The sequence below is a fragment of the Chelmon rostratus genome, chromosome 5, assembly GCF_017976325.1.
Source record: "Chelmon rostratus isolate fCheRos1 chromosome 5, fCheRos1.pri, whole genome shotgun sequence".
Classification (NCBI taxonomy): Eukaryota; Metazoa; Chordata; class Actinopteri; order Chaetodontiformes; family Chaetodontidae; genus Chelmon; species Chelmon rostratus.
Genome location: NC_055662.1, coordinates 24,492,910 through 24,512,921, shown reverse-complemented (window position 1 = coordinate 24,512,921; position 20,012 = coordinate 24,492,910). Strand labels below are relative to the sequence as shown.

General features: G+C 47.3%; 2 protein-coding genes across 2 annotated transcripts in view; one reads left to right on the top strand and one right to left on the bottom strand.

The window, feature by feature from the left end:
- Window positions 1-7,229, top strand: part of mctp1a (multiple C2 domains, transmembrane 1a) — a 130,399-nt gene extending 123,170 nt beyond the window's left edge. Inside the window, exon 22 of the mRNA XM_041936402.1 lies at window positions 7,108-7,229. Coding sequence (XP_041792336.1) covers window positions 7,108-7,179 — 72 coding nt within the window. The 3' untranslated portion in view covers window positions 7,180-7,229. The remainder of the gene's footprint in view (window positions 1-7,107) is intronic.
- A 3,048-nt stretch (window positions 7,230-10,277) lies between these two features.
- Window positions 10,278-20,012, bottom strand: part of slf1 (SMC5-SMC6 complex localization factor 1) — a 30,869-nt gene continuing 21,134 nt past the window's right edge. Inside the window, exon 18 of the mRNA XM_041937491.1 lies at window positions 10,278-11,608. Within this exon, the coding sequence (XP_041793425.1) occupies window positions 11,109-11,608 (500 nt within the window). The 3' untranslated portion in view covers window positions 10,278-11,108. The remainder of the gene's footprint in view (window positions 11,609-20,012) is intronic.

Sequence of the window (20,012 nt, the reverse complement as noted above, 5' to 3'; positions counted from 1 at the left end):
TCCTAGTCTAATTCAATTTCCACGTACGTAGCTGGAGCTGTGTAATAAGATAACAAGGTTAAGTGAGTTTAGTGCCCAGCATATAACTAGGTTGATTGACTCCATACACACACACTCGCACACAATTACAGCTAGCTGTTGTTTCCCAGCTATGCTAGTAATTGGAACAGAGTGTAAACCAACAGTTAACCAGCCCCATGCGGTTTTGCTTCTACATTAACCGTGAGATCAGATTAACTTTGTGGCTGAACACTGCAGATGCTTCGTTAGGTAAAATATGGTGTGTGTGTGTGTTGTGTGTGTGTGTGTGTGTGTATGTTAACTGCAACGTGCTGTGCTGCTCAGGACAAACTGCAGTTTAAACTGCAATTAAGCGGCAGCTTGTGAAAGTCGTTGTGTTATCCCGCACCGATGGTGTCCGCTGTGGCCGTTAAGCCCTGCTGTGCTGAGTTCAATACACACGCACATGAACGCACAGATAAACACACATGCAGGCCGAGGCTGAACGACCCGGGGCCTCTGATACGACCAATCCCCTGCCACATCAGCACTGACACACTTCCTCTTTGATCGCTTGTTGCCCACAACTTCTTTCATCTTTACAGGGTCATAATCCTTGCTCCCCTACACACCCCTGTCAACCCCCCCCCCCAATGTTCTCCCCCTTTCGGCCCCCATGCAGTTTTACAGTTTCTTAGTTTACTGGGCCCTGCTGCAGCAGTAGGCACCAGGCAGGTAGCCACCGGCTTAAATGAGCCCAAGCTGTCCCCTCTGGTGAAGTGCAGCCACCTTACACACCTGGAGCCTGGAGGAACGGAGCAGTGAAGGGGCCCAGCCCCGGCAGGTATGAGGCCTTTACAAGGACCCTAATGAGGGCCTGCTGGCTAGGGAAGGTGGGGGCAGACATGGTGCTCTGGTCTAGTGCCCGTGCTGCTGGACTTGTGCCTACTGTATAAGTAATACTGTAAGTGCTACTGTAACAGTTATTGCTGCAGCTGTTGGAATGGTAATTGTTGCCAGGTTTCACTGACAGTTTGGAGGCTTTCCGAGTAATGAGGGTGAAAGACCACGGCACAGGGGTAAGAATAGATTTCAGCGGAGGACAGATGAGGATTGAAATAGAGAAACGGGAGGAGGAATGAAGACAGAAAGTACGAGGAGAGTTGATTGACTGATGGAGATGACTGGTTTGATTAGTTAGAGCAAGGTAGTCTTGTTTGCATCAAAAAGATATGGTCATAAAAATTTAAATTTACTGCTTAGTCAGCTAAAGATAAAGAGCTGAGACCTGCACTGATCACTTTCTCACTAAATCCAAAGGTTAATTTTCCGCGAAGACACCCGGCACTGCGGTTGCTGGCTAAAAACAGACCAGAACGTTCTGCTCTGCGGTGCGTCCCGCTGCTGCTTGCGTTGGTGGGTTCACCTCATTGCCTGCCCCCGCCTTACTGGGTCAAAGCCGTCTGTGGGGATTGAGCCCCGTAGGCTGCGTGATGATGCACAGAGGTGCTGGGGTCCAAATGGAGCGTCCCCTCACAGACACGTGTCCATGGCACCCACTGGCATTGGTGCAAGGGCCCACTATACCTGATACCCTGGATGACTAATGAAGTGCTATTTCAGGGCCCTGGTTTGACCTAACACACATACATAATCTCGCACTCGCACTCGCACACACGCTCTCCCAGGAGTAGCACATGTGAGGTGGACTGAGGGTGTTTCAGTGTAGTGTTCCGCATCATTTGGAGGTGCTTCAGTGCAGCCAGAACTGATGAGGTTCTAATGACTTTATATACAAAGGGCATCCACACTGGGCTGCAGTCCATCATAGCTTATGTAGCTGCATAGAATTACGGCAACTGTGGAACAGCTTTTGGACTCTGATAGTTTTCTCATCTTTCATTTCTCTTTATAGCGTACAAGCACATAAAAGAAACTTAACGGAAGGTACTTAGGCCTTCCAAACCAAGCTCTTAAAATCAATGACACTGGCCCCTGAACAGCACTGTCAAACACCCTTTAAAAACTGAATTCCCAGTGATTCATGGAAGCAGCAACATTCAGAGTCACCTTTCTACCACCTGAGCACTTTACTTAAATCATTGTGTCTATGAGCAGCAGTGTTAAAGGCTGGCATGGTATGTAGCATGCGTACGTGAAACAGTCACTGTCCCTCTCTGGGCAACAGTTTCTTGTATCTGGTTTGGATCTTCCACCAGCATAAGCTGCCGTTATGGTCATTATCAGGAAATCCTTCATGTCCTCTTAAACGAGGCCAAACTGAGCACCTTTATAGTGCTAAGTATTCCCTACCTGGCGTTTGGGAGGTGTCAGTGCACTAGTATGTTTTACGACACCATTAGCCATGTGAGCTAGGGAGTGCATAAGTAGGGCCAAGGCAATTAGCATGCCAAGTGGCCCTTTATGATCGGTGTAAAGTAGCTGGATCAAACCCCCAGTACAAAAATAAGCATGAATTCCAATTTAGCGCCTAATGAGCAAAGGGGAGTCGGGTTAATATTTTTAGACAACATTTATGTTGGGGATGAAACCTCTTTGGACACACAGGGGTCAAAGGCAGGATAGTTAAAGGTTGAAACATTGCCAGATGCCATCACTTACATCTACCAGAGGTCTCTCTCTCTCCTTCCCTTTGTCCTTCTCCACTTTTGTGACAAATTTAAACATTTCACTGCAAGTGGCCAATTAGTCACTATTCAGTATGTGTCGAGCCACAGCAGCTAATAGGCCAAACTTTCCATACTTTGTAATTTTTTTTTTTGCTCACTGGTTTATGTCACCTTGACATGCCTTTTCTTTCCCAGCAGTAGACGTGAGTGCTGAATCCTCCGATCTGCAGATGTGTGAACTATACACAATAGCGTTTCCCTGGAAACATTTAATAACCCTTATGCTCCATTAGGCATCACATGAGATGAAACCCGCTGAGTTTTGTGCTCTCCAGAAAGGACGGGAAAACAGAATAACACAGTATCATTAAAATGTTGCTCCCTTCCTTTTTTTCTCGCTTGCCTATTTGCCTTTTTTTGCTCGCTGTCACCCACCTTGGTTTCGCCTTGTCTGTCTGCCCACACCGGCATCATCAAAACACTGTCAAAGGTTCACTGTGAGAGGGAGAGAGAGAATGAGAGGCAGGGAGAGAGGCGCCGGTCCCGGGATGCTTTGTGGGTAACACCGTTAAACGAAGCACGATGCACGGTACACGGCGCCCCTTCAGCAGAGCGCACTTCAAAGCCTGTTTTGCACTTGTACTGTCAACATTTGGGAGAGGAGAGGAGAGGAGAGGAGAGGAGCGAGGGTGGAGCAGCCTTTGAGCAGCGCTGGGTCTTTACCCACTGCCTCTCTTGTCGATGTTCCCTTTAAGCTTCCCGCTCGCGCTACCAAATTGCTTATGTGCTCGCCGCATTACCAGTTTTTTACTTTCACCCAATTCCGGTTTCTTTTATTTCGCTAACGTCCCACTTTCTCCTCGCCTCCTCTGCCTTTTCTTCTGTTTTTGACTTTAACTAGCTCTTGTTTTCTGCATCAGATTGGTGACTGCGTGTGCTATTAGGTGAGGTGAGCGGGGGAGCCAAGGGTATAGCATCAGGCAGGCCTGTCACCTGTAAGGTGGAATTGAACCTGTGACGCATGAGCCCCATTTCTCTCGGCTGGCAGCTCTTCACAGAGGAAACTCCTGTTTGATTGAGATATTGTTTTTTCCTGCACGCTTTCTTTTTGTCGATCCCCTCTGCAGCTCTTCATGAGAAACAAAACCCTACTTTTCTACTGACATGCAAACTTTTCTTTGTTTGCCTGCACTCACAAAGAGTTTTGTTTGGACAGGAATGTCAGCGCGCAGAATTAAATTGCCTGTTCCTTTTTGCTGCTGTAGGCGTTTGGCCGTATAATGGAACCACTAACAGCCAGTGATCCCGTAGAGTACCTGTCCTACTTTTTGGATCCATGTTAGCTTTGCTTGAAGCTGGCAGCGAACACTGAGTGAGAATGAATCACATATGGAGAAACATTTTGATAAAGGTGGATCTGATCTATGTCCATGAATCTGTGCTGCATGCAGATGTGCTGTTACTCCTTCACTCATGAGTGAATTAAATCATTCAGCCATTCGCTCACTTGTTCAGCCATGGATGTACCTCTGTCATTGATCGCAGTCAGTGTGGGCTCTCTGCCAGGACAAAGTCCCCTAACGAAACTACCACTGCACACACACCCACACATACACACACACACACACACAGTCACACAGATGGGGCCATATAAACCCCTCGCTGTCCCCTGGGTTTTTGCTCCGTTGTCTGCTTTAGTTGGCAGGGCTATAAAAGGATCCACACCCACATGAGAACAGTATCTGTCATCACCCGGGTGTCCACAGATCTCCCTCTGTCTCACCCAGTCTCTTCTTCACTCTCATTGTTTTCTCTGCTGTTGCCTTTGTTGGTTTGTCCCGCACTCTGAACTTCCTCCCTTCGTCTATATCTGTCCCTTCTTCCTATCGCTTCCCATCGTTCCTTTCCTCCCATGTTTTCCCCACCTGGATTATTTCCTCGTCGCCTTTTCAAACTCTCTCCCGGTCTCTCCTCTCTCTCACTGTATCCGACAAACTGGCTGTATTTGTACAGCTGTTTGGTAGGATGTTAGTTTGCCTTGTGAGACAGCGAGGAGTGTCCAGATCTGAATCAGTGCAGTCTGGCTGGCTAGTGAGGCGTAGAGAGCAACACATGCTGGCCTAACCACTCTGTAAGCGCCTTAACGAGACATCAGTGACCACCACTGTGAGACAGAGGAGCAGAAATACCCAGCTGTGTGTGTGTATGTGTGTGTGTGTGGATCTGTATGGGATTTTAATGGTACAAGAGCGTTTCTGTGTGATGTGGGAGGCGCTGGTGTGTGTGTGTGTGTGTGTGTACATTTTCTTTGCTGGTACTCATATGTGACTACGTCGTTAAGCGCACACGCACAAATCTTTGCATCACAGATTTGTACGTTGCAAACAGAGGATACTGGAAGCCGTCGCTGAAGCGACAGTGGGAACCAGTAGAAGATGGATGATAAAGGCTCGTTCCCAGCCGGCGCTGAGAGACGCTGCTGTTCCCGTCCACAGCAGACAGACCCACCATGAGACAGAACAGAGAAACCATATTGACGTCAGTTTGTTGTCTGCCTGGAGAATCAGAGAGGGTGTCAGTCAGTCAGACAGGCAGAGTAGCCTACAGTACATCAGCCCAGGAAGGATCCCACAGACGATACTGGCTCTTTGGTGCTGTGACTGTTAAATCTTTTTTTTTTTTTTCCTATTAGTATTCTGATTCAGTGGCTAGTGCTTGTCAGTGTCTTGAATCTGTCTAGGCTAGTGACTGTATTTGTGTGTGCGTACATCTGAAAGTGAGAGACTGCCGGAGTGACAGCCTCTGGTTGTTGACGTTCAGCCACTGTGATGCTGTTGCGTATTGAGTGTCCGTCACTTACGTGCAGCTCCTTTCCTTCCTTCTTTGGAGCTCCACCATCTTTGCAAAGCATCACATGAAGTGGTAATCAGTTCCCTTTGAGAGAAACGGGACGCTCGCTCAGTGATAATGTTACACATGTTCTGAAGTGATTGTAACGCCGCCAAAAGTTTTTAGTGAGTCAGATATTTAATGTTTTGGTTAATTATGTGATTAAAGGAATGCTTCGGATATTTTTTCTGGTAAATATGAAGTTACAATCAGGTGAACATTAGCTTAACATAAGAAAGAGAGGGAAATTGCTAGCTTGGCTCTGCCGTGAGGTAAAAAATGAATTGTGGTTTTGGTTGTGCTGGATTGACGTTTGACCAGACGCAGAAAGTCTGCAGGAGGTCACTGCTTCTGATCGAGAAACAGTCCAGAACACAACCCATGAAGCCACAACGTGGATTCTGTTACCTTTGGACAGAGCCAGGCTGGCTGTTTTACCCCTTTTTTTCCAGTCTTTATGCTAAGCTATGCTAACCAGCTGGCTACAATTTCATATTTAGCTGACACATGAGAGACGTATCACTCCTCTCATCCATCTCTCGACAAGAAAGTGAGTACGTTTATTTCCCAACATGTCAAACTGTCACAAATCTGTGAGTTTAGGTCACCTTATACTTACATGACGGTTAGCAAAACATAACATGCGGCTTCGTGGTCAAACATCGACGTGTTTCCCTCTGCTGTCCTTGAGTTAATTTCAAGTTAAATATAGGAAACTAGACATCTTATTGATGCTGTTATGCACCTACAGTAATGGCTGACAGGTCCTCCGCCTGCCTGCAGGGAGGCGGCAGCCTCAGCAGGTCACGTCTTCTGTCGTTTCCGCTCTTTATTGAGAAGAAGTGAAGCTCTACATCGACTTTCCGATGGCTAACTGCAGTTAGTCTGAGTGGCAGGAAGACATAGATTGTACGTTGTCATTGTTTTCTTGTTTGTTTGTTTTTTGTACCATGACGATGCAAACACGGTGAAAATCTGCAGTGAGTCTCTGTGGCCGGTAGATCGTATTCATTCTCTCATGATCATTTGGGATCAGTTATGTGTTGATACTGTCTGAACTGTAACCACCAGCTAAGCACAGGCTTAGGTGTGTTTTTTTTCTACCTGCTGTTTCCTTCCCGTCTCCCTGCCCTTTCTCTCCCCACCATCTCGCCATGCTGAGATGACTCTGTTGTCTCTCCAAGCTTTCCCATGAGGCCTTGCCCTGTTCTCTGTTTGCTTGTGTGATCCCTTCCCCTAGGCCACTGTCCCACATCTGTGGAAGTATGTGTGTACACATACGTATATTTGGGTGCAGCACAAGTGTATTTGGAGCTTTGAACAGTGTACATGGATTATGTGTGTGTGTGTGCGTGCTTGTGAATGTCTTTATGTGCATCTGTGTGTGTTTGTGTGTGTGTTGTAATCAGTGTGTAATCCCCTCCCTGAGGCCACTGTTCCACACAGCTGGACTCAGAGAGCCTCTGGAGGGTTTCTGTGCTATTCAAGCATCCTTTGCTCTTTCCACCTGACCGGGTGGTGTGTGTGTGTGTGTGTGTGTGTGTGTGTGTGTGTGCGTGCGTGCACGCTTGCCTGTGTGTTTTAACAGGTGCAGTACCGAGAGCTGAAACTGGATCCCAATCCCAGTCCAAATAAAAGGAAGAAAAACAACCCCGGGTAGATGACTGTGTCCGCCCACCAACTCCTCTCTTCTCCACTTTTCTTCTCGTGACCTATTACTGGACACTGAGGAGCAGAGGAAGACGGCTCTGGACCAGCTCGGCTCGACTCTCTTTCCTTTTATCTCTCCTGTTTTCTTCTCTTCGACCTTTTTTTCTGTCTTTAATTACTCATGATGTACAGTACAATTTTCCGAAGTGTAATTTTTGTATGAAAAAAGACGAGTACAAGCAATCTCTTGAATTGTCCTCATCTGCGTTATGATTTTGATTGATTTTAAAAGCGAGTGGGAAGGATGGACGGAATGACCTTTTTCTCAGCCGCGTGAGCCGCTCTCCTCCCTCACTCTCCATCACTCTGACAGCTCGGAGGACTCTGAGCGTTTGCTTGCCACAAGTGTCACACGAGCAAAACAAGTTTTAACACCGTCCGAAAAAAGACACTCTCAGTGCGTCCATGTTTTTCAAAATACAAGCCTTATAATAACATTCTGCATTGTCGCTCTTTTCTTTTTGCTTATATTGTAGTTATTAAATGATTTTGGTAATATGTTCATATTTTCTAATTGTTTTTGTACTGAAGTGTCTTTTGTTTTCTTCCCATCTTGGATGTGGTAATGATGTTATGTTCAATGGCCGTAATTTGGATCGTCTCCACTTAACTCAGCCAGCCAAGTTGATTAGCAATTATGGTGTTAGCCTCCAGATACGTCCTTCTTTGCAAACACAAAACTGGAGCAACAGGCTGAAGGCTTGTGGTGGTATCTGTCTGTGCTGCAACACAACGGCCAAATTTTTTTTTTTAAGCTGTGATTCCAATACAAAAAAAAAGAAAAATCAAACCTCAGTGGGAAGTGGTATTAGTATAAAGTACAGTGAGTCTGTTCTTCTGAAAATAGATTGTGATTACATAATCATCATTAAATAATACCCAGAGGAAAAAAAGAGGAGCACTGTTGAGTATTAGACAGTTGGTGTTAGGCCCCAAACCTTTATCGCTTCCTAAATGCCCAAATAGCTTGTGTGTAGCCTCGTTTAACCCCTGAAAAATGTGTCAGAATCCCCAGTCAGTCAATCAGTGAGACACCTTCTCCGTCTGTCAGGAGGCGCAGCAGACTGGGCCTTCTGCTCTCGCGGCGTTGATATAGATGTCACCCAGTCTGTGCAGAGTGTCGCCAGGCAGGCAGGCCTTCGGGCGGCCGCAGCCCTAATCTTGTTTGAAAGGCCGGCCTCCTTTCCTCTGGCGTCTCTGTGCGCTCGCCTCGAGAGCGCGCACGCGCATGCAGGCGCGAGACAAACCCCATCTTCACGTGAACACACTGCGCCTTTAAGAGATCTCACGTACACAAACTGTACCTAGTAGCTCACAGATGAAAGCTTAACATCCCATTCGAGCAGGCACTTTCTCTCCCTCACAGGCACACACACTCGCACAAACACGCTCTCTGTGATGCTGTGCCCCAGGCTGGCCGCCCTCTCCATCTGCCCCACCTCCTGTGCCCACAGCTCAACTTTGATCCGTCTTTCCAGAGAACGGAGGCTTGTCTATGTGAACTGTGTGTGTAAGAGTGTTTACGTATACACATTTATGCAATCAAAGGCATGTTGCTTTTCTCAGTGCTGGTGTGTGTTACAGTCATATCTCCCCCTCCAGCTGTAGACTGATGCGTAGATTCAGTTGGTGTGTGTGTGGCAGAAGTACCAGCTGTTATTTGGTGTGGAGTTTGCTGGTGTAGAAGGCCGTCAGCTAGATGAGCAGCAAGTCGCTGCGTGACAGGACAAGGCTCTGAGGGGACTTAGGACTGAGATGTGAGGGACTGAGGCGTGTGTGTGTTTTATGCTATTTCAGACCCCGCTTCCCATCATGCCTCTCTCCGTTTGCTCTCTCTGCGGTTCCCTCATTCGTCAGTGAGCGGGGTTGCGACCCTGTCTGAAGGGACGGTCTCCTGGGCTTCTTGCTGAGCATCTGTTGAAAGATCACAGCTCAGGCTACATTTGAGGAGGCCTCCTCTCATCCTACTGATCCCTGCCTCCTCCTCCCCCCTCCTTCTCCATCTCCCCCCCTCTGTCTTTATCACTCCAAACTCCACCGCAACTAGAGCTCTCTTCTGCCATTTTGTCATGCTCTCGCCCTGCCTGTCTGCCCGCCATCGCCTGTACCCTCTCCCGCTCCCACCCTCCCTCTTCACCCATCCATCTCCATGCTTAAATATCAACAGGCTCGGATCTGTCACTCCAGAGGGCCATTGATTTTGTTTTGTTGCTTTGAGGAATCCACTTGAAAGACAATAACAGACTGTCCCCGAAGAGCTGCGTCGCAGACTGATTATAGCCTCCTCAACAAACACACTCTGTGGCTCGTGAAGGATGGCTTTTTATAATGCCTGAAGGGACTGTTTGAATACCTGATATGTATGTGTCTACTACTGTATGTAGTTATTTTACAGCAAACTGTGGTGACTATCGTGTGGTATTGCATCCAAATACCGTTTCTTATTTCTCGCCATTTACCTTTTTTCTTTTTTTTTGCAAGCAAACCAAAGTGTTTTTATTTTGTATGACGCAGAGAAAATAAATTATGTAAAGGAATGTATCAGATTGACAGTTGTAAAGGAAAAAAAGCACTTTTATTTGCACCACGTTGAAATGAGACTATTTATTTTTTAAATAATTCTGTACATAGCTAAGTACTTATTAATTTATGTTTGTATTTTATACAGTATGCCTGTTGATGGTCTGGTGATGATATTGTAATGTAGGTGTATGCCTGTCTCATTTTCTAAGATCTGTCTTATTCCGCCTGCGATGTTGCCTGCCTGTGACATCATCTTCATGTGCCCAGTTCTGACCAATGACATTTCGTGGCAGGAATAAGAAGCCGAGACATGGTTTGGTCAGGAGGGGTGAAAGAAAATACGGTGTATATTTTCCGGTTTGAGAAATTAAATGCATCTGATGTATGTGGCTTATTTTGAAAGAAAAAAAAAACAAAAAACATGAGATTAAATATTTTTTATCATCTTCAGAGTGTCTGGGTTATTGCAAAATCTGTTCTCTGCATCAACGGTCTCATTTGTAAGCCAACACTGGTAGCAGCGAAAGGAATATTAGGCCATTCATCTCCGTCTCAGATACCAACTGTGTTCACACTTCAGGTTCAGATCCCCTCCTCTCACCGCCGCCCACTCGACCCACCCCAACAAGCAGGCCTGAGCCCCTTTCCTCACTCACGTTCAGCTTCAGGAAGTGGCTCATTCCTCACGCTGTCTGTGTGGCTGAGACCCTGAGTGCACATCAGAGCCTCAAACATCTCAGGAGGACTGTGGCCCTCACATGAAGCCGCTCCATTTGTCAGAGCACCTTTCAGCCTCACGCCGCAGTATCCATATCCCCTGATTTATTGGTAAAGAGATACTTGATCACTGCTGATCAAATTATTGGGACAAGACTTTAATAGTCAGTTAAGTTGGCTTCATTTTTTGTAATAGTTATCAACATGAAAAAAAATTATTACACTAAAAAAAGTTGCTGTAGAAAACCAGAACCTGAGGTAGTGACAGTCTATACAGAAATGTTAGTGTAAAAACATCAACATAAATAAACTTCTCTATTCACAAAGGATAAAATATTTTAAAGCAAAACAAAGGTGGTAAAATATACCCGAAACATGTCGTCATAAGCAAAAGTATAAAATATTTTCTCTGTGGAAATGAGCTGCAGTAAGTTTCACAACACATGCTCAGCCATTTACCTGAATGGAAAGACAGTAGAAGGGCACAATATTCTGCAGGCACACAAGGCCAGAAGGTGTCTGTTGTCATTTTAAGGCCTTGGTGAATTGTATGATCATATAAATAACAGGTCTATATAACCGATTTGTCTTCAGTTGTACATTCAGATCTTTTTCAGTGAGTCGTCCATTGATTCTATATCACAGGTCAGCCAGTAATGCTTCACCCCAAGACTTAAGATCTTCCAGGATCTCCATTAGGAACTGTGTGTTCTCTCCTTTGCACTCTTTCACTGCCCGAGACACCTGCCCCAGGTGACTCCCTCTGCCGAGCTCCAGCAGAGTCTCTGTGTCCTCCAGGAGCCTCACGGCCCGCTGGTCCGTCCAGCCCACAGTCACTTTTTGGAGGGAGTGCGCTTCCAGGGCCCTGACCAGTCTGCAGCCCAGGCTGTGGGATTGGTCGCTGGGCTGCACGCACCAGGACAGGCCCCTCTCTTGCCGATAGGAGAAAATGAGGTGGGCCAGCATAGAGCATCCGGCCTCAAGGAGGGGCAGGTTCAAGACGTCAGTCACTACCCTGTTTCTCAGGGCCGAGTCTCCGACCTCGGCACTATGGAGGAGCTCCTCCCTCTGACTTGTTGCTGAGACCAGATCCAGCACTGTCCGGCCGTCTCCATCGGTCTGCTGCAGGAGAACTGAGCCTGGAGGGGGCAGAGGGATACAGGATCAGACCAAACAGCCTTTACAGACTATGACCGCAGTCCGTTCTATCACGTTTTTGTCTCGCAGGTGTGGCACGTACTGTACGATATGCACATGACAGCTTATTTTTCTACATTACTGCACTTGCATGGATCAAAATGCTGCAGCAAAAGGGAACAACCTGCAACAAGCCTGCCTGAAAGTGTGCCTGTAAATATTTTGATGCTCTTATCAGGGGAAGCCGAGTAGCCCATTCTCACCTCGGTGCAAACAGATGTCCAGAGTTTTTAAAGTGTGCACCAAAACACTTGATCAATACTGTGCAACGATGGAAAGAGAGTCTTTAAAGTGGCTAAACTTGAAGTTTATATGTGACTTAAAATTATTATGTTGGGTAACAAGCACGTGTAGTTTTGAGAAGCTGTGATATAGCAGGAATTTAAATATTTGATTTTAAAAAGGAAGACTGGCCTGAGGCTAGACGGTCAGTGACTCTAACGTAACCAGCTGAAGCATCAGTGATAACATCATGACACACTGACATGCAGCCGAGCTACTGGAGGCTGCAGCATCATTATCAAATAAGGCGGAAGAGACGCTGCACGGGTCAACGGCGGGACACGGCAACAGATATAAATAGTGCACAGACGCACACACACATGAATGCATATCCTGTACAGTACACGCCCAGAAACCCCCCGCACACACTGGTGGCGACATGAGGAGTTAAAGAGAACAGCTGTTTTCCCACTGGGCCGCGGTGCCAGCCGGGGCTTTTAGCTCGCTTCAGCACTAACTTCAGCTGACACCTCGTCTTAACTGTGTGACTGGCGGGTCACTTTGTGTTTGTGTAAGAGGCGCAGAGGGTTAGCGACCTGATCGAGTCTCTGCTTTCCCGCGAGCTTTTTTTGATGCAACGCTGTGAGCGAGCTCATCGCCATCATCGGGAACACTAACGCAGAGGGCTGCTGGGGGTGTCAACCTCGCAGCAGACCTTGACTGTGATATCAGAAAATTGCTCTGCTAAAAGTTCACTCTTTATAGAGGTGTGAAAACGAGGGTTGTGAGGATGATTTATAGCTGTAAAGCTGCATTATTTCCAATCATTTGTGTCAGGGCTTGCACTTTCTATTAAGATCGTAATTATCAAAGTGAAAGAGGCGGATGAGATGTTAATGAATAAAAAAAAAAAAACATAGAAATATCTACACGAAGTCTCTCTGATAACCTTGACTTTACCCTTTCAGCCCCGCTTCACCACATTCACACTGGACATGACAGTCACAGCTGAATGTGACACTTTGTTCCCCCCAGGAAAGTTATAATGGTGACATTTACCGTCGCCTCTCTCTTCGCTTCTGCTTTGTCTGTTCAGACTGAAAGCCATTTTCCAGTGTCAGACGGGCCCGCGTGCACTTAGCCTACATGAGGCAGGTCAAGTCAAGTGTGAGCCCTTTGTTTGCTTTCAGATGGACCCATTTCTATGGCAAACTGCTCTTGATGGCACTTGACTGTTCAACCTTGGCAATGCTGCTGCCACTTGCGAGTTTACGGCTCTGTGGAGGCTCGGCGTGACACGCAGACGGCTGCTTGATACCACTGCTGGCGGTTGTTTCTGTTTGACAGACACTGTGGGGCTGCGGGAAGCGTGATGTTTTAAAGGAGGGACAATCGTGTGTGTGTGTGTTGTGCATTATGACATACACCACACTTACAAAGCCTCCCAAAATGCCATTTTGACAAAAAAAAGACAGCCTTGTTTTAAATGACGCTGTAAAAAATGGAACGTTATGAATTCTGAAATTGCTCTCCGTCTCTCTGTCCGCCACAGAACCGACGCTGTGTGCAGCAGTTATGAGATAATCGGTGAGAGCTCACGTAGCTGTTAGCGGGGAAGGTCAGCGCTCATCTACCTTTTAGTGCTTCAAGCCTGAGTGGTAAAAACTGAATCTGCATAAATTGTGGCATTAATCTACATAAACTTTTACATAAGCGGGGACATTTCAAATGCAGGGGTCAGGCATCGGGGGCAGCAGTCAAGGACGTAAGAGCACAGATTTGATCAAAGTGGCCACAAGAGGAAGGCGGCGGGGGAGGGGGAGGGAGGGGGAGACGGAGCGACGTGGCGTGTGTGAGAGAGAGAGAGAGACAGTGAGGTTGTTCACAGCAGGTCATAATCACCAGGTTTCTATAACAAGCTGTCCTCGCTACGACGCTCACCCAGTAGGAGTGGCTGTAATGTGTGAAGCCAACCATGGCGGACACGCAGCAGAGACGTTCAGGCCCACCAGAATGTGGATTCTTCTCAAAACCACCACTACGATACCCCATAGAAGCACATGGGGACATGCAACGTCACGTCTGGGTCCATCCCTGTCCTTTACGGATGAGCTATAAAAAAAAAGATGGGATGGCTTTTGAGGATAGCGGCTGTTTTTCTTCACAATGCCTCCCTTTCTGTGGCGTCCTTTGAGAGGGCCAGCCTTGGACTGAGGTCTGCAAGGGGCTACAGAGCGTTTGGGTTTGCGCCACGAACCCGAAGCGCTCTGTTTTCAACTAAACGCGGAGAAAAAGGGGAGGAAAAGGTTTCCTTCCGCCGCTCCTATTTAATACTTTCACCAACAATCGCTGCAGCAGCACTTGTCTTCAGATGGAGCAACACAAGGACATTCGAACAGAACACAGAGAACACAAAAGATTTAAATAAAAACCATTCAAATATGTGCATACAGTATATAACGAATATATGTGCATGAACTACGTTTATGAACTGCTTAACACCAGTCACTCTGCATGCAGCAGTTAAATAAGATGAAGCTCGTACAGTGTGTTCTCCTCTCATGGGAAAATGGCTTGTTGCAGCAGCAAAGACAACAGAAACAGGGATCATTTAAGCGTAAAGCACCAGACAAAGCAGCACTTTGCACCACGAGTCAGATTCCCATTTACGAATGTCACACAATAGAAATCTTGTGCACTAGAATTCCCTTTCACTCTCTTGTGAAAAGTGGAAATGACTATCTGAATCAAAAACTCCGCCCCGAATAAAACAACAGGTAAGTGCTCCTGTGCTTTTAGTCCAATCCTACCCCCGCCTCTTCAAGCCTTCCTTCTGTCAACCACAGCTCTGCACGAGAGAGAGAGGAAGGCAAGCCATAGAAGCGCCGGCGTTCCCCGGCGTCACCGCGTCAAAGCCGTGGCTGACAGACAGGCTCCAACCAGAGGGATGACACTGGTGTGGGGAGGAGAGGGCCCCCGCAGCACGGCCCTGGGCTCGGCTTGCCTGAAAGCCTCTACGACTGACTGTGTGGCTGCGTGTTTGATGGTTGATCTGTCTGCCTGAGAGCTAACCGTGTCCGCCGGCGCGTGCTGTCTCCTGTTTGTCACATTTGCATGTTTACCTGCTCGACTTTCCCCCTTTTATTTCCATTAAGCATCAGCTCGTGACTTTTGCTGTTCCTGGATTTTAAACGGATTTTCCTCCCTGCCTGTGCTGACTTACACTCGCAGACAATCGGCTGCTGCTTTTTTTATCCATCCTGGGATATAAAACACCCTCGAACGTCCAACCACGCGGTTCAAATGCACTTCAAACTTAAGACGCCGATGGTCAGAGCCAGTGCTAAATCACATATTTTCTAACAGAAGATGTGAAAATAGCATCATAGGCTGTTTATGATGTAATTCACACACACACACACACACACACACACACACACACACACACACACACACACACACACACACACACACACACACACACACACACACACACACACACACACACACACACACACACACACACACACACACTGTTCTGAGACTAGAGGCTGGGGAATGGTTTTGGTGCAGGGACGGCGACTGAAGTGAATCCAGGTATTGGTGCTGGGTGTCAGATATGCTGCAGTGGAGATAAATACAACACCTGGGGGATTACATGAGAGCACAGGGTAATTACACCATCCTTTATGTGTGTGTGTGTGTGTGTGTGTGTGCGTGCACGAATGTGAAAATGCCCCGCTAAGACCTCAGCTCTGAAGATAGAAGCGAGGGAGGAAATGCAAATGCCGAGCAAAAGCCACTGCCTGATGCACCAGCCAGATGCAGTCTGAGTGCGCCACACACACACACACACACACACACACACATACACACACACATACACACACACATACATACACACACACACACACACACATACACACACACACACACACACAGAGCGCAAAGCCCTTTGGCCTTTAGAGGGCAGGCGAAGACAAGAAATATAAAAGTGAGAGGGGAGGAGGGGAAAACTGGCGCAAAAAGAGGGAGGGAGGGAGGGAAGGAAAGAAAGATGCAGTGCTCCCTCCCCCTATGTCTCTCTCTCTCTCTGTGTCTCTGGTCTGAGGCTGGGGCTGAGGCAGACAAGCTGGGAAGCAGGCAGCTCCACAGCATGGTAAACATCCTCTCTCTCTCTCTCTCTCTCTTTCCCCCCTCGCTGCCTGAATAAGAGAGGCAGGGCGAGTGTGTGAACTGCAGCCAGGGGCACGGCATCACATATCCACAGGGAGCTGCTAGCTAGCGACTAGAAACCACAGCAAAAACAACAAGGCCGACCAAGTGAAGCACCAAAGCAGCCCGGCGGAGAGGCATCAGATGCAGGAAAAAGAGAAACCAGCCAGACGTGTGAATATGCTAAAATCCCGCTCTGCTGTAGCAGCAGTCTGCGCACTCAGTGATCTTCTTCTCCCATTTTCTACCTTGATATCTAGAGTAAAAAAAAACAGGCCTGAGGAGGTACACCAGATGCAGCAGTCGGGTCAATATCTTTTGTATACCAATAAATAGGAGAGTGGGAACGGTGCTGGATCACCTCTGCAATATTCCCCTTTTGATGATTTCAGCTAATGCTTGAATTCCAGTAATGACATTAAAGCCGGGGGCGGGGCTTTGTCCTCTCAGACACAGGTGAGCCTCGTCTTAACAGGTTGTGTGCGATTACAGTGTTCCCGGTCTCCTCACCCAAACACAGCCTGGTCGGGCCCAGATTACAGTTGGATCATAGCCTTCAGGAGGAGGTGGGGCAGATAAGGGAGGATGTAAAAGCACAGACACCAACTGCTAGCTTTGTGTAATCCCCTGCTACTCCAACACCTCCAGCGAGAGGGGGCATCAGATACACTCTGATTTAACGGATGCTGATCAGCAGTAGGTGTTAAGCATCTTAAATAATCAGAGCGCAGCCCTATATTAAGTCTTAACTGGTCTCTTGAATCAGAAAAGGCTAATCACTGCCATCCGCTGTTAGCTCGAATAATGTGTCATGCTCTGAATCATCACGTACATGCAAATCACCAAACTCTACTCAGACCATTTGGGAGTTGATAGGATTTTCCTGTACTTAAAATGTTCTTGTGTGCGCCCCGTGCAACACGCACTGTGCAAAGGTAAGATGCAAATACATGCAAGTTTTGTGCAGGTGACACAGCTCAAGGTGAGGCACGCTGGTCTACAGCCACGCTAGCCGCTCTGTGAGGCTGTGCTGTGAGGCAGAGTGGTGCTATTGAGTTAAATGCTAATGTCAGCATGCTAAGATGCAACAACGACAATGCCAACATACTGATGTTTAGCAGGTTGGTTTAGCATGCTAACATTTGCTAGTTAGCGAAGTACACCTGAGGCTGATGAGGAGGTCAAAGTCAAGGACACGCTGTCGGGAAACCGTGAACGTTTGTGCAAAATTTGGCGCCACTCCTTTCAGATGTCGAGATATTTCACTGGAAATGAAAACTCAGACCTGCTGATGGATGAAAAGCACCAAAGAATAGATCAGGATTCATCCTCTGCTCCAAACCTTTAAAAAGTGCATCACTGTGCATACGCTGCAGGCTTTAGTTTCTCGCTGAAAGAACGACCGAAGCAAACACACTTAAACTGCTGTCGAGTGGCTTCATGTACACTCCAATTTCACTATATGACCCACTCCAGCAGAGTTCAAACACCAACCATTGTTCACTTTCAACACCCATTACTGACTCCATGTTAATGAATTTCAAATAAGTCAAAAAAGTCTCCTCTCTCTCTCCATTTTCAATCAACATCATTTTTTTTCCAGTATGTGATTCAATTCCTTCCAGAGTTGTTGTTGAATGTTTTAATTTGGGGGTTGGGGGTGGTGGTGCTGCCAGTTGTTCTCATGGAGTATATGATAATTTAAGTTCAGGGCTGGAGCGCAGGCACAAAACCATCGTCACGGCCAACAACACAAATACATCTCTGGCCTATGACCAAGTTGTTTTTCTTTCATATTAACCCACGAGCGAACAAAAGGAATGAACCAAACCTTGAAACTTGGCTTTGTGGATGGAAGCGCATGTTTCCCACACTTACAAATTCACCACTCTCAATTATAATGCAGTCCTTACAAATAAATATTCGACATTAAACTGCAGCAGAACCTTGTTGCTGAAGGAGGACAGCAAAATAAATAAAAATAGTTTAATGCTCCCCGGCCTTTGCCCTTTTCTTTTCACTGTAGCTAGCTCCCCCTGGCCTTCATGCTCACTAAGTGCTGCAGGAAATAGGCAAAATATGTGTGTTTATAGACTACACAGGTGGTGCTGGGCTTAACTAGTCTGCAAGAAACCTTTGGTAACAAATCGAAAAATCATCATCACCCTCCTTTGATCCTCTCTGGCCCTCATCTGTATAAAACACACACAGGGTTTATCTGAAAAGGGGTCTCTCCCTCCTCTTGGAGCACGTTGAGGAACACCCGGGGAGCCTGCTGGATGGAGCTCCAGACTTAATCCTGGCAACCACCCGAAAACACAGAAAGAAAAGTTCTGCATGTGTGTGTGTGTGTGTGTGTCGGGGGGTGGATAGCGAGAGACGGGCAGGAAGAGAGGAGAAAGAAGGAGAATCTAGTCAAAAATTCCCAGCGAGGGAAGTCCTTGAAATACAGCCTGGAGAAAGCTGCAGTTGAAACACCAACACGCCCGAGTGAAGCCGAGGGCTGCAAACACAGCTTCACCTCTAACAGTACGAGTGCTCGGCTGCTCGCGGTTGCCAGTTCAGGACCCACAGGGAAATAAGTGCTGAGCAGAATGAACTTTCTTTACCGTGTTGACAGTGAAGAGGCCCAAGTGTGTCTAAAGCACTACCTGTGTGTGTGTGTGTGTGTGTGTGTGTGTGTGTGTATCTATGACAGAGACAGACAAACAGACAGAGACGAACCATGACTGACGATGGCGGTCCGAGGGGACCGCGTGTTTCCTGTGCCACTGAGCAAATGACATCTTTCTGCTCCACAAACACTCGCTCACATTAAAGATCTGCAGGGACGCTGTGCATTAACTGTGTGTGTGTGTGTGTGTGTGTGTGTGTGTGTGTGTGTATGCGTACCACAACAAAAACCCAAAGAGAAATCGAGCAGGCAGTCATGGAGCAACCTCTGCTGCCGTCTTTGAACCCGACTCAAGCCAAACAATTAGACAAAAGGGGAAAAACAAAAACACTTTTACACACACCTGAACAATTCTTCCAGCTCCTGTACTCTTTCCACTGCCAGCGTCCAAATGAGTGTGTGTGTGTGTGTGTGTGTGTGTGAGAATGTGTCTGTGTTTACAAGTCGAGGTGGACCGGCTGTGCTTACTAACACGGTGGGCTGTATTGAGAGGACGCCATCAGCGATTACGCTCACAGGGCCGAGTGGTGACAGCTTAAAGGCTCTTTTCTTCATCTCTCCACCCCCTTCGCTCACTGACACGCCTCCTGTGTGTGTGTGTGTGTGTGTGTGTGTGTGTGTGTGTGTGTGTGTGTGTGTGTACCAGGTCTGAACTGCACAGCTAAAGGCTTCGGGTCATTTTCCATTCCAATCAGGGGTACCGGCTGCCCTGGCCACCCTGCAAAATTTAAACACTCCTACCAGCTGAGGAAGGGGCACAGGGAGCGTCAGCGCACACACACACACACACACACACTTAATTGCAAGCAAGCATATACTCATTACAGCATTTGAGATTCAGGAAAATATTTGTGCATGCATACACATACAACAAAATATATAGCCAAGGACACTTTGATATCGTGTTAAAAAAAAACCAAAAAAAAACAAGCCAAGTGCGCACACACGCGCGCACACACACGCATGCAAACACACACTAATATACAGGGTCATGTGGGGCGGCCTTGGGCAATGGGAGGAGGAGGAGAGGAGAGCAGAGTCAGCCTTGCCCTCAGCCATGGCATCCTTTCCTTGCCAGCTCCATAAGCCTGGAGAGACTGAGGTAGAGGGGGTAGGGGGTGGGATCCATCCATCCCTCCCCCTCTTTACAATTCACCCCTAAAAACGCACACACACACATACACAGAGCCCAGGCCTCCAAGCAGACAGGCTTACAAAGGGGTGAGATCACTCCC